Source organism: Lepidochelys olivacea (assembly GCF_965140295.1).
Source record: "Lepidochelys olivacea isolate rLepOli2 genome assembly, chromosome: 1".
NCBI lineage: Eukaryota > Metazoa > Chordata > Testudines > Cheloniidae > Lepidochelys > Lepidochelys olivacea.
The window spans coordinates 281,566,639-281,584,590 of record NC_140411.1 but is presented as its reverse complement, the minus strand read 5'-3'; the positions used below and the strand labels follow the sequence as shown (position 1 = coordinate 281,584,590).

Sequence of the window (17,952 nt, the reverse complement as noted above, 5' to 3'; positions counted from 1 at the left end):
CAGTGAAAGTGTTCTTAAAATGAACAACATATGCTGGGTCATCATCGGAGACTGCTATAACATGAAATACATGGCAGAATGGAGGAGCAGGAGACAAACAACTCTCCCCTAAGAAGCTCAGTCACATTTCTTTCAACAAGTGTCATCAGCATGGAAGCATGTTCTCTGGAACAATGGCTGAAGCATGGAGAGGTATATGAATCTTTAGCGCATCTGGCACATAAATATCTTGCGACGCCAGCTATAACAGGGCCATGCGAATGCCTGTTCTCAATTTCAGGTGACATTGTAATTAAGAAGTGGACAGCATTACCTCCTGTAAATGTAAACAAACTTATTTCTCTTAGCGATTGGCTGAACAAGAAGTAGGACTGAGTGGACTCGTAGACTCTAAAGTTTTACATTGTTTTGTTTTGAGTGCAGTTATGTAATAAAAACCTATATTTGTAAGTTGCACTTTCACGATAAAGAGATTGCACTACAGTACTTGTATGAGGTGAACTGAAAAATGCTATTTCTTTTGTTTATCATTTTACTGTGCAAATATTTGTAATAAATAATATAAAACGAGCACTGTACACTTTGTAGTCTATGTTGTAACTGAAATAGATATATTTGAAAATTATATAAAGACATCCAAAATATTTAATAAATTTCTGTTGGTATTCTATTGTTTAACAGTGCGATTAATCGGGGTTAATTTTTTTGAGTTAATCATGCGAGTTAACTGCAATCAATCAACAGCCCTATATATATTTATATCTAATATAAAAAACACACTGAAGAAAGCAAATATTTTGTGATTGGGTGGAAGAGTAAATGAGATAGCTATAGATATAGATCACACCCCACACACAATCTTAACTGCCAGAGAAAGGCAGCAAAACCTAGTTGGAATCATCTTCCAACAAGAGATTTCCAAATCAGAAATCATGTGACTGAAATGAGCATGTGATGCAGGGTACCTAGGATGCGTAAACAAAGTACCACCACTATACCATATAATATTTCATTTAAAAACATTTAGAGTCTGTTTAAAATGTTCATTTAACAACCATGCATTTCATAATTTTAGAAAGCCCTTGACAATGTGCAAATCAAAAGCAGGCATAACATGGCATGAGATGATCTTTTCATGGACATAAATATTGTTATGCTCCAGTATGTGTGAAGTTTCCAAGGCACACTGACACAATTGTAAGGAATTTCCTAGTTTAATGTTATCACCATATTTAGCACTGTTTATTCTTCATTAGAAGGCTTAAAAAAAATTTCTAGGACCGGATACGCATGTTGCAACACAACAGAACAGAAATATTTTTGTATTAACCCCATAAATCCTAGAATATTTGATTTTAAAAAAAGACATACTTTCTACTATTCTATGCTCTGAGTGCCAGGAGGGACTCAGAACACTATAAAACTAACATGCTCAATCTCTAGCCTCATCACCCAACAGTAAACCTTTTGCCAAGACTGGAACGGTATTGACTTGTTTCAGTCATTGTTGGCAATGCTCTTATGTGAAACTTGGAAGAAAAACTAGAGAGAGGATTGTTTTCAGTGGTAGTGAAAAGAATACTTCAAGGGAAAGAAGGTATTTTTAATTGGTAATGTTCTCTTCACATCCTTGCTTTAAAGGAAACCACAAGGATTAATGTCTTCTTGTATTTGACGAGGGTAGTGGAAGTGGAAGGGAGACTTAGATCCACCTCTCAACAGCCCCTGCTAACCATAGCTGATGTCTATTTATTTAGCCTCAGTAACAGAGAAGCCAGATAGGAACATTTTCATGAACAGGCAAGTAGAGCCAAGAGCGTGGCCTGGCATGCTATAAAGAGAATTCTGAAGTGGCATTGGAAGAAGAATCATGGAAGAGCTCATCTATCAAAGACGAATCAGACATTTTCCACTTAGCTGAAACAGAAAAATGATAGAGAGAATTTATTATGCCCTCAATCGTCTGATGGCCAGTTACTCTGATAGCTGTGCCCCACCAATAGCCACACATAGTGCCCAGGAAAGTAGAGCAGCACTGAGGATCTCTTGAGATCTGGTGGACAGGAAGAGGAATTTCACAGACCTATTCTGACAGGTATTAGAAAATTTGTGGGGAGGGCAGAAGAGTCCCTTTATCAGATAGAAATTAAATAATTTCCTGTCAATCCTTTCAGCTTAATCCAAGGCTGTATACCAAGGGTGCAAGGCAACGTCTACCAGAGGCTCGAAATTCCTGCCCTTGCTATTTAAAAAGGGGTTCGTCACTGATAACACTGTTACCATGCAGGATATAATCATGGATAAAACACCTGATTTGCTCTTGGTCTGATGAACTATATGAGATCGCAGAATAATCTCAGCACATAATCTGCTGTTCATGGAATACAGACAGTGGCACCTAACCCTCCTTTCCAAACATCTTTCCTCAGAGGCCAACAAATCATGCAGACAATTTACAAAAGGACGTCTGTGATGGAACACTCTGAAAGTGTAAGAAACAGCATCAGAATGTTTGGTACTTATGTTGTTCTCATGGATGAGGTTGGCTGCTGTATCTCCAAAATGCAGATCAGCAGAATTTTGGGGAGTCTGAGGAGGGCTGCTTCAGCACAACAACAAAATCTCTCTCATTGCAAAGAACTGTCAATTTATTTCTCAGATCAATTTAATCAGATTTAACACTTCTGTGGGAACAGAGTGGAAGCAGAAGGGAAGAGATATATATCATCTATTAACTGGTTTTCACTCAATTTGGATTACTGAAGTTCTGGGTGTGTTTAGGACATTCATTATAGCCAGCTACCAGTGAAATGAAGCTGTCTCTTTCACGGCAGATTAAAAGACGCACACTGGCCCCTTTCTATCTTTTGAGAATTAAGGTTCTTTTTCAGGAGGGCAAGCCACTGAATATGCCTACACAGAGGATAGTTGTTTAAACATTGTTTACTCAAGAAAATCTTTGGACTTTATTAACCTTTCACATGATCATCCTGTCCTGAACTTCCTTTTTTGAGAAGATAATCAACAGGATGATGTGCCCATTTCAGCTAAACCAGTACTCCATTATTGTTTAATTTTATCAGTTTTAGTTCAGATGTGGGCATAGAACTGGGAGCGTATGGCTGATTTACCTCTAGCAATAAACAAACGAACTGGCCGTGCCGAGTACTAATCAGCAGCTTTTGATACTGAATATAAGGTATTGTTTACTTGCCTACAAGATTTTGTGGTATCATACAAAATAGCACCTTAGAAGACTCCGGCTTCTCACAGAAAAAGAGGTTACCACAGCAGTTTGAGGCCCTGGTCTCCCACCCAAGTGAAAACATAACTACGTCCAGGGAACAATGCTGTGTTTGTTTTGTTTAGCACTGGATTAACTTGTGCATGTTTCAAAACCTGCAGTTGAAACCTCTTGCTGCCTTGGCTATAGGTAGTAATTGATATTATAATTTTTCAGGAAGAACATTTGACAGCTTAATTATAGCTGTAGCTAGGCTTCTGTTCTTATATTTGAAGACATATTTGAGCATTAAGTTGAGTAGGTCATCATTTGGGTGTCAGACAATGATGCTTTAGGATTGTTTAGCAAATGAGAATGGATGTTGTTGAACACACTCGTCACTGTTGCTTTGATAAGGGAAAGAATCTGGCCCAAGTGATAAGATGTTTAATAAAAACCTTGTTACTGTTACAACATTAAATAGTTAAGCAGAGTACACAGTTTTCTGTAAAGTTATTGCTAGGTCCCCGAATTGTAACTGCTATAATCAAAACCTTTTTAACCAACAGTGTGCGGAAGAGGAACATTAAAACGTTTGAAATTTTAAAAATGAAGCACAGCTTTTATTTTGAAAAAAGAAATTACCCTTACTCCTTTTTTCCTTCGTTATACAAATTTTTTTAATAGGGAAATTTCCCTCCTTGACAGTATGACTGTCCTTTGGGTAAAAAGGGAAAGTCAGTTTACGTGGTTTTCATTTTCATGCATTTTCTGTTTTATTTTGCTCACATCCAATAGGCTCAGAAATTGTAGGCACAGCACTGTCTTGTTAGCTACTCTGAAACCTGGCAAATTTATCAACCTCAGGATTTTTAAGGCATTACTTTAAGCTTATCTCTAAGGTCACAAGATTGCAGCAGTATTGCAAGCGGGTGGATATGTCTTGGCTGGCTATGCTGAACTCTTTACTAGATGGATGAGAAAAAAAGACAGGAGAAGACACAGAGAAGGAAAGTAACACTAAGGAGAGGGTAAAAGCAGGAGTTTAAGCTCACATCCTAGGTGTTCTTCATGATTTAGCCAAAGCCAATGAAGGTGGCAATGTCTGGTGGTCTCTCTCTCTGACTTGGCCTGGTCAAGACAAAAGGCCCAGTGGTGTTATGCAAAACCACAAAGTGAATTCCAGCAGACAGATGTGAGGGCTGCTCCTTCCAATCCAGCTCCCCCATGCACCTCATTGTCCTACTGGTTCTTTCAATAGCTCCTAAATAAGCAGCATCCAAAAATGGTGCCAACCTCATCTCATTGAAGTTACCCAGTCAAAAATACATTTTTGTTATTGAAACTGTAAACACTTCCTTGTATTTCTAGAATGTTTCAGTTTTATGTTATGCCAACACACGATGTTACAGGAGCCTTGAAGCCTCCTAATCAATTTTCTTAGCCAGAAACACATCTACTTTCTTTTTAGTTTCTCTTTCTTGAATTTTTGCTTTCTTTTTATACATTATATAAACAGGTTGGACGGACTTTTGTTACGTTGGACAACTTAGTATGCAGAACTCTGCACAACATCAATAGGGGCTACAAGAGGATTAAGAGTAAAAAGATCAGAGTGTATGTGCCCACCCAACTTTCTTCTCTCAGACCCTGCAGAGGACCCTGATATCCCCATCCCATCTTAAAGACACTCATGGTCTAGCACCATGGTAGCTGCCTCCTCCCAAACATAAGACACCTTAGTTGAGACTACAAGTCTATTGTGAGGCCCAAACGTAACCGTTAAGGGTAGCATTTAAAACCCCACAAAAATAAAGGGAATCCTGGTGTTACAAAATATTTTTGTGGTTACATATTTTGGTTTAGTGAGACCCAGGAGCTGAAACTGGTATGGGTGAAAGCTTTTACTCACTGAAGACAGACATTTAGCAAGAAGTTCTAAAAGGCTTTAACATTTCATTCACAGTATTTCCAGTTAAGCTCTACATATCTCTTACAAGTTATTTAACATGAGGGTTTTAAAAATACATTTCAGAGCACAACATACAATCTCTTGGAATTAGAGGGGACAATTTCTACCTTCTGGGCTTCATCTCAGTGTTCAGTACTGAGAATGAACAAAACCAAGAAGTGGGGCTTCTATTGTATTTGTAAGCCATATTGTATCAATTTCCAGTACTGAATAAAAACTATCAGGGGAGCATACCCCGCAAGAGTCACCAAGAGTGTGATAAATTAAAGTGCGGGGGGGGGGGGGGAAGCTAGCTATAAAACCTCTCTTGGTGGTAGTTTTTAACCCTTTAAAGGCAAAGCAAGTAAAGTCTCTGCATGGGTAAAAGGAAGGAAGTGGGCACCTGACCAAAAGAGCCAATGGGAAGGCTAGAGCTTTTTAAAATTGGGGAAAAAAAACTTCCCTTTTGTCAGTCTGTGTTGTTCTCCTGGAGAGCAGAGACAGGGCTGAAACTATGCCATAAAAAGCTTTGGGCCAGTTTTGAAAAACCATCAGATCATACCTACAAAGTACTCATTTGAAACCCCAGATATGTAAGTAGATCAGGAAATGTCTAGGAAGATGCGATTAGGTTTCTCTTTTATTTCTTTATGGCTTGTGGACTCCTATGTGCTAATCACACGTGCTTTTGTTTGGCTTGTAAGCTTTAAGCTGGACCTCAAGAGAGCTATCTTGATGCTTAATCCTTGTAATTTTTTTTTTAAATCTAGCAAAAAGCCTAAATTCCAAACTATTTTCTTTTTGTTTTTAATAAAATTTACCATTTTTAAAAAACAGGATTGGATTTTTGTGTCCTAAGAGGTTTGTGCACATGTTGTTTAATTAGCTGGTGGCAACAGCTGATTTTCTTTATTTTCTTTCTCAGCTCTTCCCAGAAGTGGGAGGGGGGGAGTGAAGGAGCTTGTGGGTACCCCACAGGAAGGAATGCCCAAGTGAGCCTTCCTAGGTTCTCAAAGGGATTTTTTTGCACTTGGATAGTGGCAGCATCAACCCATCCAAGATGAGAGAAAAGTTGTACCCTTAGGAGTTTAATACATGCCTGGAGTGGCTGGTATTAGTTTTTAGAATCCTTGCGGGCCCCCACCTTCTGCACTCCAAGTGTCAGAGTGGGAAATCAGCCTTGACAAAGAGGTTCTCATCTAACTCTTATTGTAAATTGATTCAGCCAAATCTGTCTGATCCATAGACCATTGTAAAACCTTGGGGTTATTTTTAAACCCTGATTTGCAAGTTTGTTGTTTTCTTAAATTAAGACTAAGACATTTTAAAAACACTTGATCATAGAAGCTAAATAGCTCCAGAGCTAGTAAATGGAATTCAAAATGAGATGTTAAAGTGAACCATATCTGTACTTTTTCCAACTCTTCTGTGTTTAATTCCTTGCCTTGATGTTATATTTTCAACTGAATTTCTGTTAACAAAAAAGTTGATTCCTGTGGATATGCACTCTATGATCAAACATTCAAATAAAGACAGCCTGATTGTATCATTTCACCATGAAACCAACAATTATATATTCAAATGAATTAGTTTCTTAGGCCAGGTGATATAATCATAACCCACTCAGAAAAATCAAAGTTACTTCAAAGGGATGCATGCTTGACTCCCAAAAAATGAGTGCCCACATAACTCGGGGACTGGAAAAATCCATAGGTTTGACAGCTTGGAATGAGTAAAATGAGGCACAAAGCTCTGGGTTAGGATATAATTGAAGACATTCAGAAGATGCTGGGGTTAGCTAGGACTATAACCTGCTTGTCAAATACTGCTTGGTGGAAAACACAGCAGAGGAAGTGTGCTCTAACTAGGTGGTGCTTTTCTTTGATTCTGTATAGCTAATTTTCGTCACTTGGGATTCTAAATGCGCTCCTTATTGTCGAAAACTGGATGAGGATTCCTCTCTGGTTCTGAAAAAATATCCTGGGCTTCAATTCGTTGAGTTAAGTCTTACTTCAGGGAATGAACTTCTTTGCCCTCTACAGAGCCCTCATGGGGAAGGATTTTCAAAACAACAACATGACTGGTAGCTGTATTTGATTTTGTCTCGGACAATACTCAGATGTTGCAGCCTGCGTACTGAAAAGGGGTGATTATTTTCTTTTGCACGTAACAAATTCATGCCTGCAGACAAATCCTAGAATGCTTCTCCTTTGAAGATATGATGAGCAGAAGTCACCCAGGAAAGGGTCAACGTGGATCCCTCACACAACCATGTCCAAGATCACCTAGGTAAAGGCCCTTAACAAGGTTCAAAAATCAAAAAGGAGAGACTGGCACTGTACTGAAAATGCTTCCAGTGATAGCAGAATGGCAGATACTTGCAATGTTGAAGGGTTTTTGATTACAGGAAATCCAGAGGCAGGGTCCCGCAACTGTAAACTTTAAGATCAGCATACTGAACTTTCATTGTCCCGTCATTTAGTGAGGCAGACTCGGTTTGTCTGGTCAAGACATGTCAGTTGTCAAGAAGCACGATGCTTCCTGTCCACAAGGTTTCAGGACAAAGACTTCTCTATCAATAGAATGTGTGTTTAACTAGGAGAGGGGAATCTGCATCCACATCAGGGAATCTGCATCTACATCACTCTGACAGGAAATAAAACCTGTAGTACTGGTTGGCCTTCTAACCTACTGAGGCGCTCCAGTTCCACTGGAGCTGAAAGTAGGGAGTCTCTCCTGTGCTCTCAGTGAGTGTTCTCTGCTGGGCCCATGTAGCGTGGAAGAGGAAACTGACAGTTTGAATGCAAAGTGGACAAGAGACAAGGGTGGGAGGCTATGGATGACAACTCTGTTCATTATTCTTTGAGAAAATGATTGGCCAGGAAGAGGAAATGCTGTAACAATGGGAAGTATTCACAGACAACATAGTACTAAGGGCTTGAACGCCACTCACTTATGTTGGTATAACTTATGTGGCTTAGGGATGTGAACAAGCCAGTCCCTTGAATGACGTAAGTTACACTGACCTAAGCGCTGGTGTTGACAGCGCTATTTCAGCAGGAAAGCTTCTCGCGGAAGTAGTTTTATTATGCCGACAGGAGAGCTCTCTTCTATCGGCATAAAGCATCTTCACCAGACGCACTACAGAGGCCCAGCGTCATCAGTGCAGCTGTGCCGCTGTAGTGCTTCTAGTGAAGACTAGCCCTAAGACTACCGAGGATGCAGAATATCAGCCACAGACATAAAAGGAAGGACGAACAATTCTGTGGGGTAGTATGCCACTCCACACTAGTTGAGATACTAAGGGTTGGTTACAACTATTCTAATACAATAGCCTATGAAGACAGAAAATAAATTTGGTAGAGAGAACAAAAAGAGTATCTTTACCTAATCAGGAAAACACAAAGGCATGTCAAAGTAGCTTTTGAATAAAGGACAGTAAAAAGGGAACATTCTTTGGTTGAGTTTAAAACAAAGATCTATTGAAATAGGTTTTGTTTTAGCTGACATGTCCACAGATTCTCACTAATACTTCCTAATAAACTGACTGAAACCAAGTAGTAAAGGATGGCTGTATCTAGATTACTTTTAGGTTGCCAAAAATTACAAGTTATTGGGTTTCTATACTCTTCCCCCACCGTACCAAACAAACTACTGAAGCGCTATTCTTCTCTGAAGTACCAAGATTAGGACCACAAGACTGCTTGGCTCAAAGGCTACGAACAAGACATTAATGAATAGAGAACAGAGTTTGGGGCATGTCTATCTCTAGTGGCAGGTATGTTGGTGAATAGGACAATACCAAATTAGCCCAAGGACAAACTGTCCCACAAACCGTTTGAGTGACTCAAACAAATACTGGCAATTTAAACTGACATTAGAATAGACAGCAAGAAAACTAACTTCGAACATTAAACCTCAGAGTGGTGGTTCACATGCAAAATTGAGAAAAACAGGTGGCTCCTACATTACTTCAGCCAAAAGCCAGCTTACCTGGTTTGGTGGAGAATGCTGTGGAGAGCACCAACTCCAGTAAAATCAGATAAAATGCTGGCTTAGTTGTTTAAAAAATGGCAAAATAATAAAAGAACTATTAAGAGATTGTTACATCTCTTACTCAGGTCCTGTGATTAAATACTAGCCCAAAAATCAGGTCATGATATTTACAGCAGAGGGAAGGCCCTACTGTTGACAAATATTCCAAATGTTTAATGAACTTCATTTTGCTTTAGACAGGTTCACAATATGCAAAGAATATTATAAAACACGTTTAAAAACTAAGTCCCTTACCTTTTAAATCTGCTTGGAACTGTCCTAGAGGATTCCTAGAAGAAATTGAAAACACAGAAGGAAAATATAATTTCATGCTTTTCATGAAGTACACTAATGCTTTTATGAACACTCAACCATCTCGTATACAAGCAATTTACAAATACAATATACTTGCAATTTCAGATCAAGATATTCATCTAGCTTTTACATTATCCTCTCTATGACCTACTAGTCCAAAAGTAATAGCAGGTAGTAACTATGGGCTGGGGTTTGGAGAAGAAGAAAGGGCCCCACAGCAAAGGTAGAGCCAAAATTCTGATGAGAAATCCAGATCCCTGCCTCATCCATGTGCTGCAAAATCCAGATCCCTGCACCAGTCAGCTGTTAAGGGGCAGGGTCTGAGATTGCTACAAAGACACTCTTTCTAGACCCCCAACTGGAAGTTTTTCATTTCAGCCTTTGGTTAGTAGGTGTCATAAATCTGAAGATCCTTTTACCTTCCAGAATGTTCTGGCTACTGAAAGTATAGATGTCTCTCCATTATTCTACCCTTCCTTATCAAAACCCCAATGTCTGTTTCTACTGCTGCTCCTAGGTTTATCAAAGGACAGCTAAGTGAAATTGCTATGATTCTTTAGGGCCACTACTGAAGGACAAAAGTAAAACTGACCAGTGTTTTAATTTCATTTTGTAACTGCTGATCAGCAACACTGGAGTATTCTGTCTGCAGACTCAGTGAGACAGTACTGTGTTCATTTGCAGTCAGATCATACTTGCAAGATTATCTTCACATAATAAGAGCTAGAAATATTTCTAGACAATAGTTCAAATGTTGCAAAATGTATGTTTGAGCTTCAAACTTGACAGAATCAGCTTTGTACTCATCACTGGTTCGTGGATTTATTTTACTTTTAGAAAACCTCTACCTTTCTTAATGCAAGCAATTAACATGTTTGCTTTTTTCACCGCTGCTATGTAATGGATGCAGGTTTTCACTAAGTGGTCTACAATGCTGCCTAGGCCTGTTTTTCTTTAGTGTTACAGTTAAATATAGAACTTGTCAATATAAGAGCTTTCTACATTTCAAGCAGTCCCAGGATTTAGAGTTTGTGTTTACTTATCTAATTTTTTCAATTAACTGAGTTTCATTTTTCTTTAGTGTTCATAGTATTCAGCTTAGATCCTTTTTTTTTTATGACCTTGAAACTATACCTCTTGCAACAACACACTTCAAACTGGGTATTTTTAACTGATATTTTGGTCTATCAACCATAGCTGGGATACCTCCAGCAGAGATCAGAGTAACAGCCGTGTTAGTCTGTATTCGCAAAAAGAAAAGGAGTACTTGTGGCACCTTAGAGACTAACCAATTTATCTGAGCATAGCTTTCGTGAGCTACAGCTCACTTCATCGGATGCATACTGTGGAAAGCGTAGAAGATCTTTTTATACACACAAAGCATGAAAAAATACCTCCCCCCATCGCACTCTCCTGCTGGTAACAGCTTATCTAAAGCGATCTAGATAAGCTATTACCAGCAGGAGAGTGGGGTGGGGGGAGGTATTTTTTCATGCTTTGTGTGTATAAAAAGATCTTCTACGCTTTCCACAGTATGCATCCGATGAAGTGAGCTGTAGCTCACGAAAGCTTATGCTCAAATAAATTGGTTAGTCTCTAAGGTGCCACAAGTACTCCTTTCCTCCAGCAGAGAGATACATTCTCTGGGTGGTGAATGGGTGTAACTTGGGGAAACCTAGAAGGTTGCAGTGAATATTACAGAATAAGGGGCTGTGAACCAATGGTATGGAGGAGAAGGATGGCCAGCAAAAAAAACCAGACTGACCACATTATGATTAAAAAGGCACAGATGGCACTTCTATGGACTAACATCCAACACTGACCGAGTAATGATGAACTTCTAGCAGGAAAAATTAAGATTAAGTGAAAGAAAGAGATGGTGCAACTGGAGCCAAATTTGATCTTGATAAGTTAAAGGATAGCTCTGTAAGGGAGGAATACATGGTAACGCTTGCAGGGCATTTCAGGCCATTAATTTGCGATGATGAAGAAATCTCACTACGGATGGGAGGGGAAATATTCAAGGAAGCAATAAACACAGCAGAGGAAGTTACTGGAATGCATAAGCAAACAAAAACTGGACAAGGAAACAAGAATATTACAGGAAAGGTGTAAACAAGCTAAGAATGCTTGGAAAGTGAAAGTAGTAAAAGCATTATGCAAAGTGGAGAAGTCAAAGGTTGGAAAAGCAAAAGGTTTGGGAAGAAGATGCTCAAGAACTAGAGAAGGCATCAAGAAAACAAGGTGTAAACAATATACAAAAAGGTGAAATTGTGTGAAAACCCAATCAGGCCAATGATGCAAGTGGTGAAGAAGGCTGCCAGTGAATGGGCAACAAATGCCAAAGAGTTGCTGGAAACCCAGAAGGAACATTTTGACAAAGTGCTGAACCCTGCATTTCACCTAGAAGCAAGCATTCTAGACATGCAAGATAAACAGGGCAGATTGCAAGGCAGAATGAATATCAGCTCTGAACCACCATCAGATAAAGTAAGAGCAGTGAAGCAGTTAAATGGGAAAGCTGCAGGAATAAACAACATTAACAGCTAAACATCAACATCAACTGCTAAAAGCCAGTGCAACCAGTGCTATCAAAGCATAAGGAAAAAAACAGGACGTATCTGAGCAAGAGGAGCTATTAGACAACTGGCTAACAGCCATAGCTGTACTATCTTGAAGAAAGGAGATTCTGATAATTCAAATAATTATAGCTATATAATGCAGAAAAAAACAGATCACATGGTGGCAAAGAAAATAACGTAAGCACAACCAAGATCAGTTTGTCCTAGAGGCTGACCACTGGCTAAATGGCGGGATATTGTACACAGGGACACGAGCAGGCTGGGCTCAATAGAGAAACAAGTCATGGACAGGAATGAATGGTGATGCTGTAGTGCTCCAAAGATGCTCTGGGATTAAAACAAAACTGATAGCTTACTGAATAACTATTCAGTGTTGCATTCTTTTTCTGTAATAAAGAAACTGAGCTACCCTGAATCATTTCCCCAATTGTATTGGTTTGGTTTTTTTTTTTTTTTGGTGTGCACTGGAACAGCAGAAATGAATATAGCATTTTATACCCTGCTGAGGGATCTTTGCCAAAAAATGATCATGCAATTATTTTTTTTTATTATGCCAACTGGTAGGAGTATCCTATGATTACCCATTTAAAGATGCTGAAAAACAAATGTGTGTATTCAGAGAGTTTTACAGCAACCTGTTCCTCTTCAGGCTCTGTGTGGTTTTCCCTCCTCTCCTTCCCACCCCCCCCCCCCCCCAGTGTGAGTAGGTAAAGTTCTAATGGAAGTAGAATTCACCATTTCTCTTTATTATTAAAAAAAATCATCACTTTTCTATTCTGACATTGTAGAGAGGAAAATGGAAGAAAAGCAGAGTCAAGAAGACATGTTTTTTCCCCTTGTTACAGTACTTTAATAAAATACATTATGTACATTAAGAAACAAATATTATATGCAAGGATATAATCACGTCAATACCCAGTGGCCATGCAAGATCAGAGGTTTAGAGAGGATATACATGGAAAGGCAGGACACGTTCAATCTAGTGAAAAGATGGCTGGGGTTAGACAGAGCAAGTCTACAAATATTTAATGGGATGTCCTAAAAAGAAGAGAAATCAATTATTCTTTTGGTCAAAGACAAAGCTGGTTGCAACAATAAAGACAAATAGTTTAAAACTGAGGAAACATTTAGAAAAGTTAAGCAAGGGAAAAGGTGCCTAATGAGGCTGAACAATCATCATCACTGATTATAGTAAAGAATGCAACAAGACACCTACGGATTAAGGATGATCTAAAGGTCTAAGTTTATCAATGAAGCAAAAGGTAATAGATATTGTAGTTTCCGCTCTTGTAAGAAGTCTCTAGAAGCCCTTCACATCCTGGGTGTTAAGGGAGTAATGTCTTGAGTGTAGATAAGAGTACAAAAGTAAATTAGCCAGAGATGATAAAGAAAATTATGATCTCATTATGGAAAGATGCAAGCTAACTATTTTAATCTGACATGTTAGCTATTTTACAATTCATGATGGCTAAAAGTGGGACTTTTATACCATTCAAAAACTAGTATTTGACAGCTTTCAAAGAGGAAACAGTCACTTCTAGCTCTGGATGGCCATGGAAATAGAACTTTAAAATTGTGACATTAAGTGTACCAAGATTTATTCACTTACATTTCCCCTCCCCCCAGCCCTGTAGCAGTGAACTTTAAGTGGCAAAGAGTATGGCTTTATAAAAGTGGAAGGATGCAAGAAACAGTACCAATTTATTACATTACAATACGGTGTTGTATAAAGTTTCACGACTCATAAGTTAATGCAGCAATCCTATGCTCTTACCCCCTCAAAAAACAGAAACACACACTTGTGTCCCAAACAGCATCATGTACTTCTTTAAACTATTTGCATTATTTGTAAAGCAACAAAATTCAATAAAACAAAAACAGAGGAAGTAATTTGCCACAAAAAAGTTTGTGATCTACAAGAGAAACAGAAAACAGGATTCACTGGAAATCCTACAGGAAGGGGCTAACTTGTACAGTTTATTATTACAGCTCACTGCTTGTGAGCCTAAATATATGATCAAGACCAATCCGCCCTGAACTTTCCTCAAGATCTTATTTCTTCATGCCCTAGTTACATTATTACACTGAGTTATTATATATAATTATTATTATCATCATCATCATCCTTGCTCTATGTTTACGGATCATTAATAACACCACCATATAACAGGGGAAACAACAAGAGTTAAGAGATTTAAAATAGGCTGAAGTGAGGGTGAAGACAGGAAGAACCCAATTCTTCTATACATTTCAGCAAGCTTTGTTCCACTTAGGTAGCTCCAAGCTGCCATAACCCAGCAATAGTGATCACTGGAAGATTCCACAAGTACAGCGGAATCGTCAGGTGCCACAGAATAGAGATCATTCTAAGCCCTTTTCCTCCATACTCCAGAATAACATTTGACCACCAAATGATATTTCATTGAATAAAGCTTTATTTTATTAAAGAAAAATGATCTTTTTAATCACTTCCTCACAGTAACAAAAGGTACAGATTCACTATCACATACAAGGGGGAACTCCCTCTGGAACCAAGGTCTGAACTGTCAGCACTCCGAGTTCAAGAATTACTGTCCTTCCTTGTTCTCTTCTATTAGCCTAGTGACAGAAGAGTCAAAATGAACATGGATCTAATACTCAGCAATTCCACAGAATGCCACTCTGCCCTCTTATTTTTAATCTAGAGGGTGGCCTATATAAATATTTTTATATGGGGGACCAGAAGGCTCAGGAAATGGAATATGGGACATAGCACTTTTCAGCCTTCAACCACTAGTCAAAATATGGCCAAATCAATAGTGTGTGAAGAGATGGCTGTTTGTTACCTTATGTGAAAGGAATTTGGTGATCTCAGTCTAACTCCCCAGAACATCAGTCCATGTTATTAAAAAAACCCAGCACCATGACTGACACTAACTAGTATCCTATAACAGTCTCAAAAGAGGCAAAGAACCGAATCAGTACATACAAGCAGTTATTCTCTCGCTTCTACAAGAGGTAGATATGCTGGAGGAGATCGATAGGGTCCAGAGTGACCTAGACAAATTGGAGAATTGGGCCAAAAGAAATCTGATGAGGTTCAACAAGGACGTGTGCAGAGTCCTGCACTTAGGATGGAAGAATCCCATGCACTGCTAAAGGCTGGGGACAGTTCTGTAGATTACTGTAGGATTACAGTGGACGAGAAGCTGGATATGAGCCTTCTCAGTAACAAGGGCACGCTGTTGACTAACGGCATATTGGGCTGCATTAGTAGGAGCATTGCCAGTGATTATTCCCCCCTATCGCCACTGGTGAGGCCACATCTGGAGTATTGCATCCAGTTTTGGGCCCCCCACTACAGAAAAGTTGTGGATAAATTGGAGAGAGTCTATGAGGAGAGACTTATGAGGAGAGGCGGAAGGAACAAAGCTTATTTAGTCCGCAGAAGAAGAGAAGAGTGAGGGAGGATTTGATAGCAGCCTTCAACTACTTGAAGGGGGGTTCCAAAGAGGATGGAGCTAGGCTCCATCAATGGCGGCAGATGACAGAAGAAGCAGCAATGGTCTCAAGCTGAGCTAGGTTGGATATTAGGAAAAACTATTTCGCTAGAAGGGTGGTAAAGCACTGGAATGGGTTACCTAGGAAGGTGGTGGAATCTCAATCCTTAGAGGTTTTTACGGTTCAGTTTGTCAAAGCCCTTGCTGGGATGATTTAGTTGGGGTTGGTCCTGCTTTGAGCAGTGGGTTAGACTAGATGACCTCCTAAGGTCTCTTCCAACCCTAATCTTCTATGATAGGTGACAACTAGGGGTGTGCAGTCGGAGGGGGTTTTATTTCTGTATTGAAGCAGGTTGTCTCTGGGTATTTGGCCCGTTCCATGATGCAATCTACTTCTCTGGTGGAGTGCCCTTGTTTGGTGAAGGCAGTTTTGAGTGTGCTAAGGTGTATATCCCTGACTTTCTCCTCAGAACATATTCTATAGTATCTAAGTACCCGGTTGCAGATAGATTTCTTGGTGTGTTTGGGGTGGTTACTGGATCTATGAAGGTAGGTGTGCTGATTTGTGGGCTTCTTGTATATAGTTATTCATAGGCTTCCATTGTTGAAACTGATTGTGGTTTCCAGAAAGTTGATGTTAGTATAGGAGTGTTCCAGGGAGTTTAAAGGACAGGTGGTGGTTGTTTAAGTTGTAATGGAAATCTATGAGGGAGTTTAAGTCATCTGTCTATGAGATGAAAATATCATCCATGTATTGCAGGTATTTCACTGATTTCCTGGTGCATTTGTCCAGAAATTCTTCTTCAAAGTTGGTATATTGAGGAGCCATTCTAGTACCAATGGCTGTTCTCATGGTTTGGACAAAGTATTTGTTGTTAAATGTAAAACCGTTATGATGAGGAAGAAATGGATGAGTTTGGTGATGTATTTGGGGTGGCTATCTGAGGGTTATCCATTATCTTATAAATATTTGAGGCAGGCAGCTATGCTGTCATTGTGAGGGATGTTGGTGTAGACAGAAATGAAAACCCTGGTGGCAAAGATGGTGTTCTGAGGGAGGTTGTTAATGTCATGGAGTTTGTGGGGCAAGTGGGTTGTGTCCTGGAGGAAGCTGGTCCTTTGTGTGGTCTTCTCTTTGAGGATGGTTTCTACGAGTCCCGATATTACTTTGGTAAGAGCGCCATGGCCAGATATGATGGGTCTGCCTAGGTTCCCTTGTTTGTACATCTTTGGAAGCATGTAGAAGGGCCCTGGAGTAGGTTCATGGGGCATGAGTTTATGAAGTTTCTCTTGGAGTTGTCTGAGAAAGGATTTGATTATACCCAGAAATTTAGGATAAACTATCATAAGAGGTCTTCTTTGAGTTCTTTATAGTAGGTGGTGTCAGAGAGTTGTCAGTTGGCCCCCTTAACATAGTCATCATAGTTGAGGATGGTGCCCCTTTTGTCTGCAGGTTTGATCACTATCTGGTGATTAGATGTCAAGGACTGTATAGCTGTCCCCTCAGCAGTGGGCAGACTGTGGTAGATGTGATCTTTGTTAAGGATTTCACAGTTATTTTTTTCCCCTGACGCAATCAATCAATGTAACGATCAAGAGCACAGTTTTGTCTGCTCTGTGATGTCCTGTCAGATGAGGTACAGTAAGTGGTTCCTCAGTTTTTCTAAAGTCCATCTGCAGAGCTGTTCATCATATTCGGAGCTGTGTATAGTGGTTAGAAAATTTGGCAGTGGTATTAAGATAACCAGTTTTGGAGGAAGGCAAAGATAGAAAAGGGGAAATAATCAGGAGCACAAGAACGTCAAGCTAGGTATATTTTTTCTACAAATGGCAAGTATTTCAACACTGGAAAAGCAATTAACAGAGCATTAATCAACCAGCGTGCTGTGTAACCAATGCCTCTGCAGTGGTTGTTTTTTAAACAAGCTATCAAACACAGAGATCGAGTTTATAAACGGATAAATACAAAAAACCCCATGAACTAGTATTCCAATCAGCAAAATTGCCTTGCAGACTTGGTAAAGTTTGGCTTATGTTACTTTGGCATTTTTATAACAAACACACAGTTTAAAGTAAAATATTCTTTTGGGTCTCAGTGCAAGCAGCAGAACAGAACTGTGATGCCAAAAGCTGTGTTTTTGTGCTGTCATTCTATTTTGAAAGATTATTAGACTATGCATTAGTTATCCAAAAGACATTTGGAAGATACAAATACATGCACTTTTATAATAAACTGCATTATGTATCTGCTAAGACAAAATGGGTCTTTCACAACTTTTCCAAGACATATTAGTTTAAGCAAAACATTTGTTTCTTGCCTGAGGAAATTAAAAAGAAAGGGAAGGGAAATGAAATACAAATGATTGT

At 39.3% G+C, this 17,952-nt stretch overlaps 1 protein-coding gene across 2 annotated transcripts in view; it reads right to left on the bottom strand.

The window, feature by feature from the left end:
* Window positions 1–17,952, bottom strand: part of PAWR (pro-apoptotic WT1 regulator) — a 148,343-nt gene that overhangs the window by 13,917 nt on the left and 116,474 nt on the right. For both annotated transcript variants that reach the window (XM_084617438.1, XM_084617437.1), the window contains exon 4: window positions 9,465–9,499. In XM_084617438.1, the coding sequence (XP_084473564.1) occupies window positions 9,465–9,499 (35 nt within the window). The remainder of the gene's footprint in view (window positions 1–9,464; window positions 9,500–17,952) is intronic.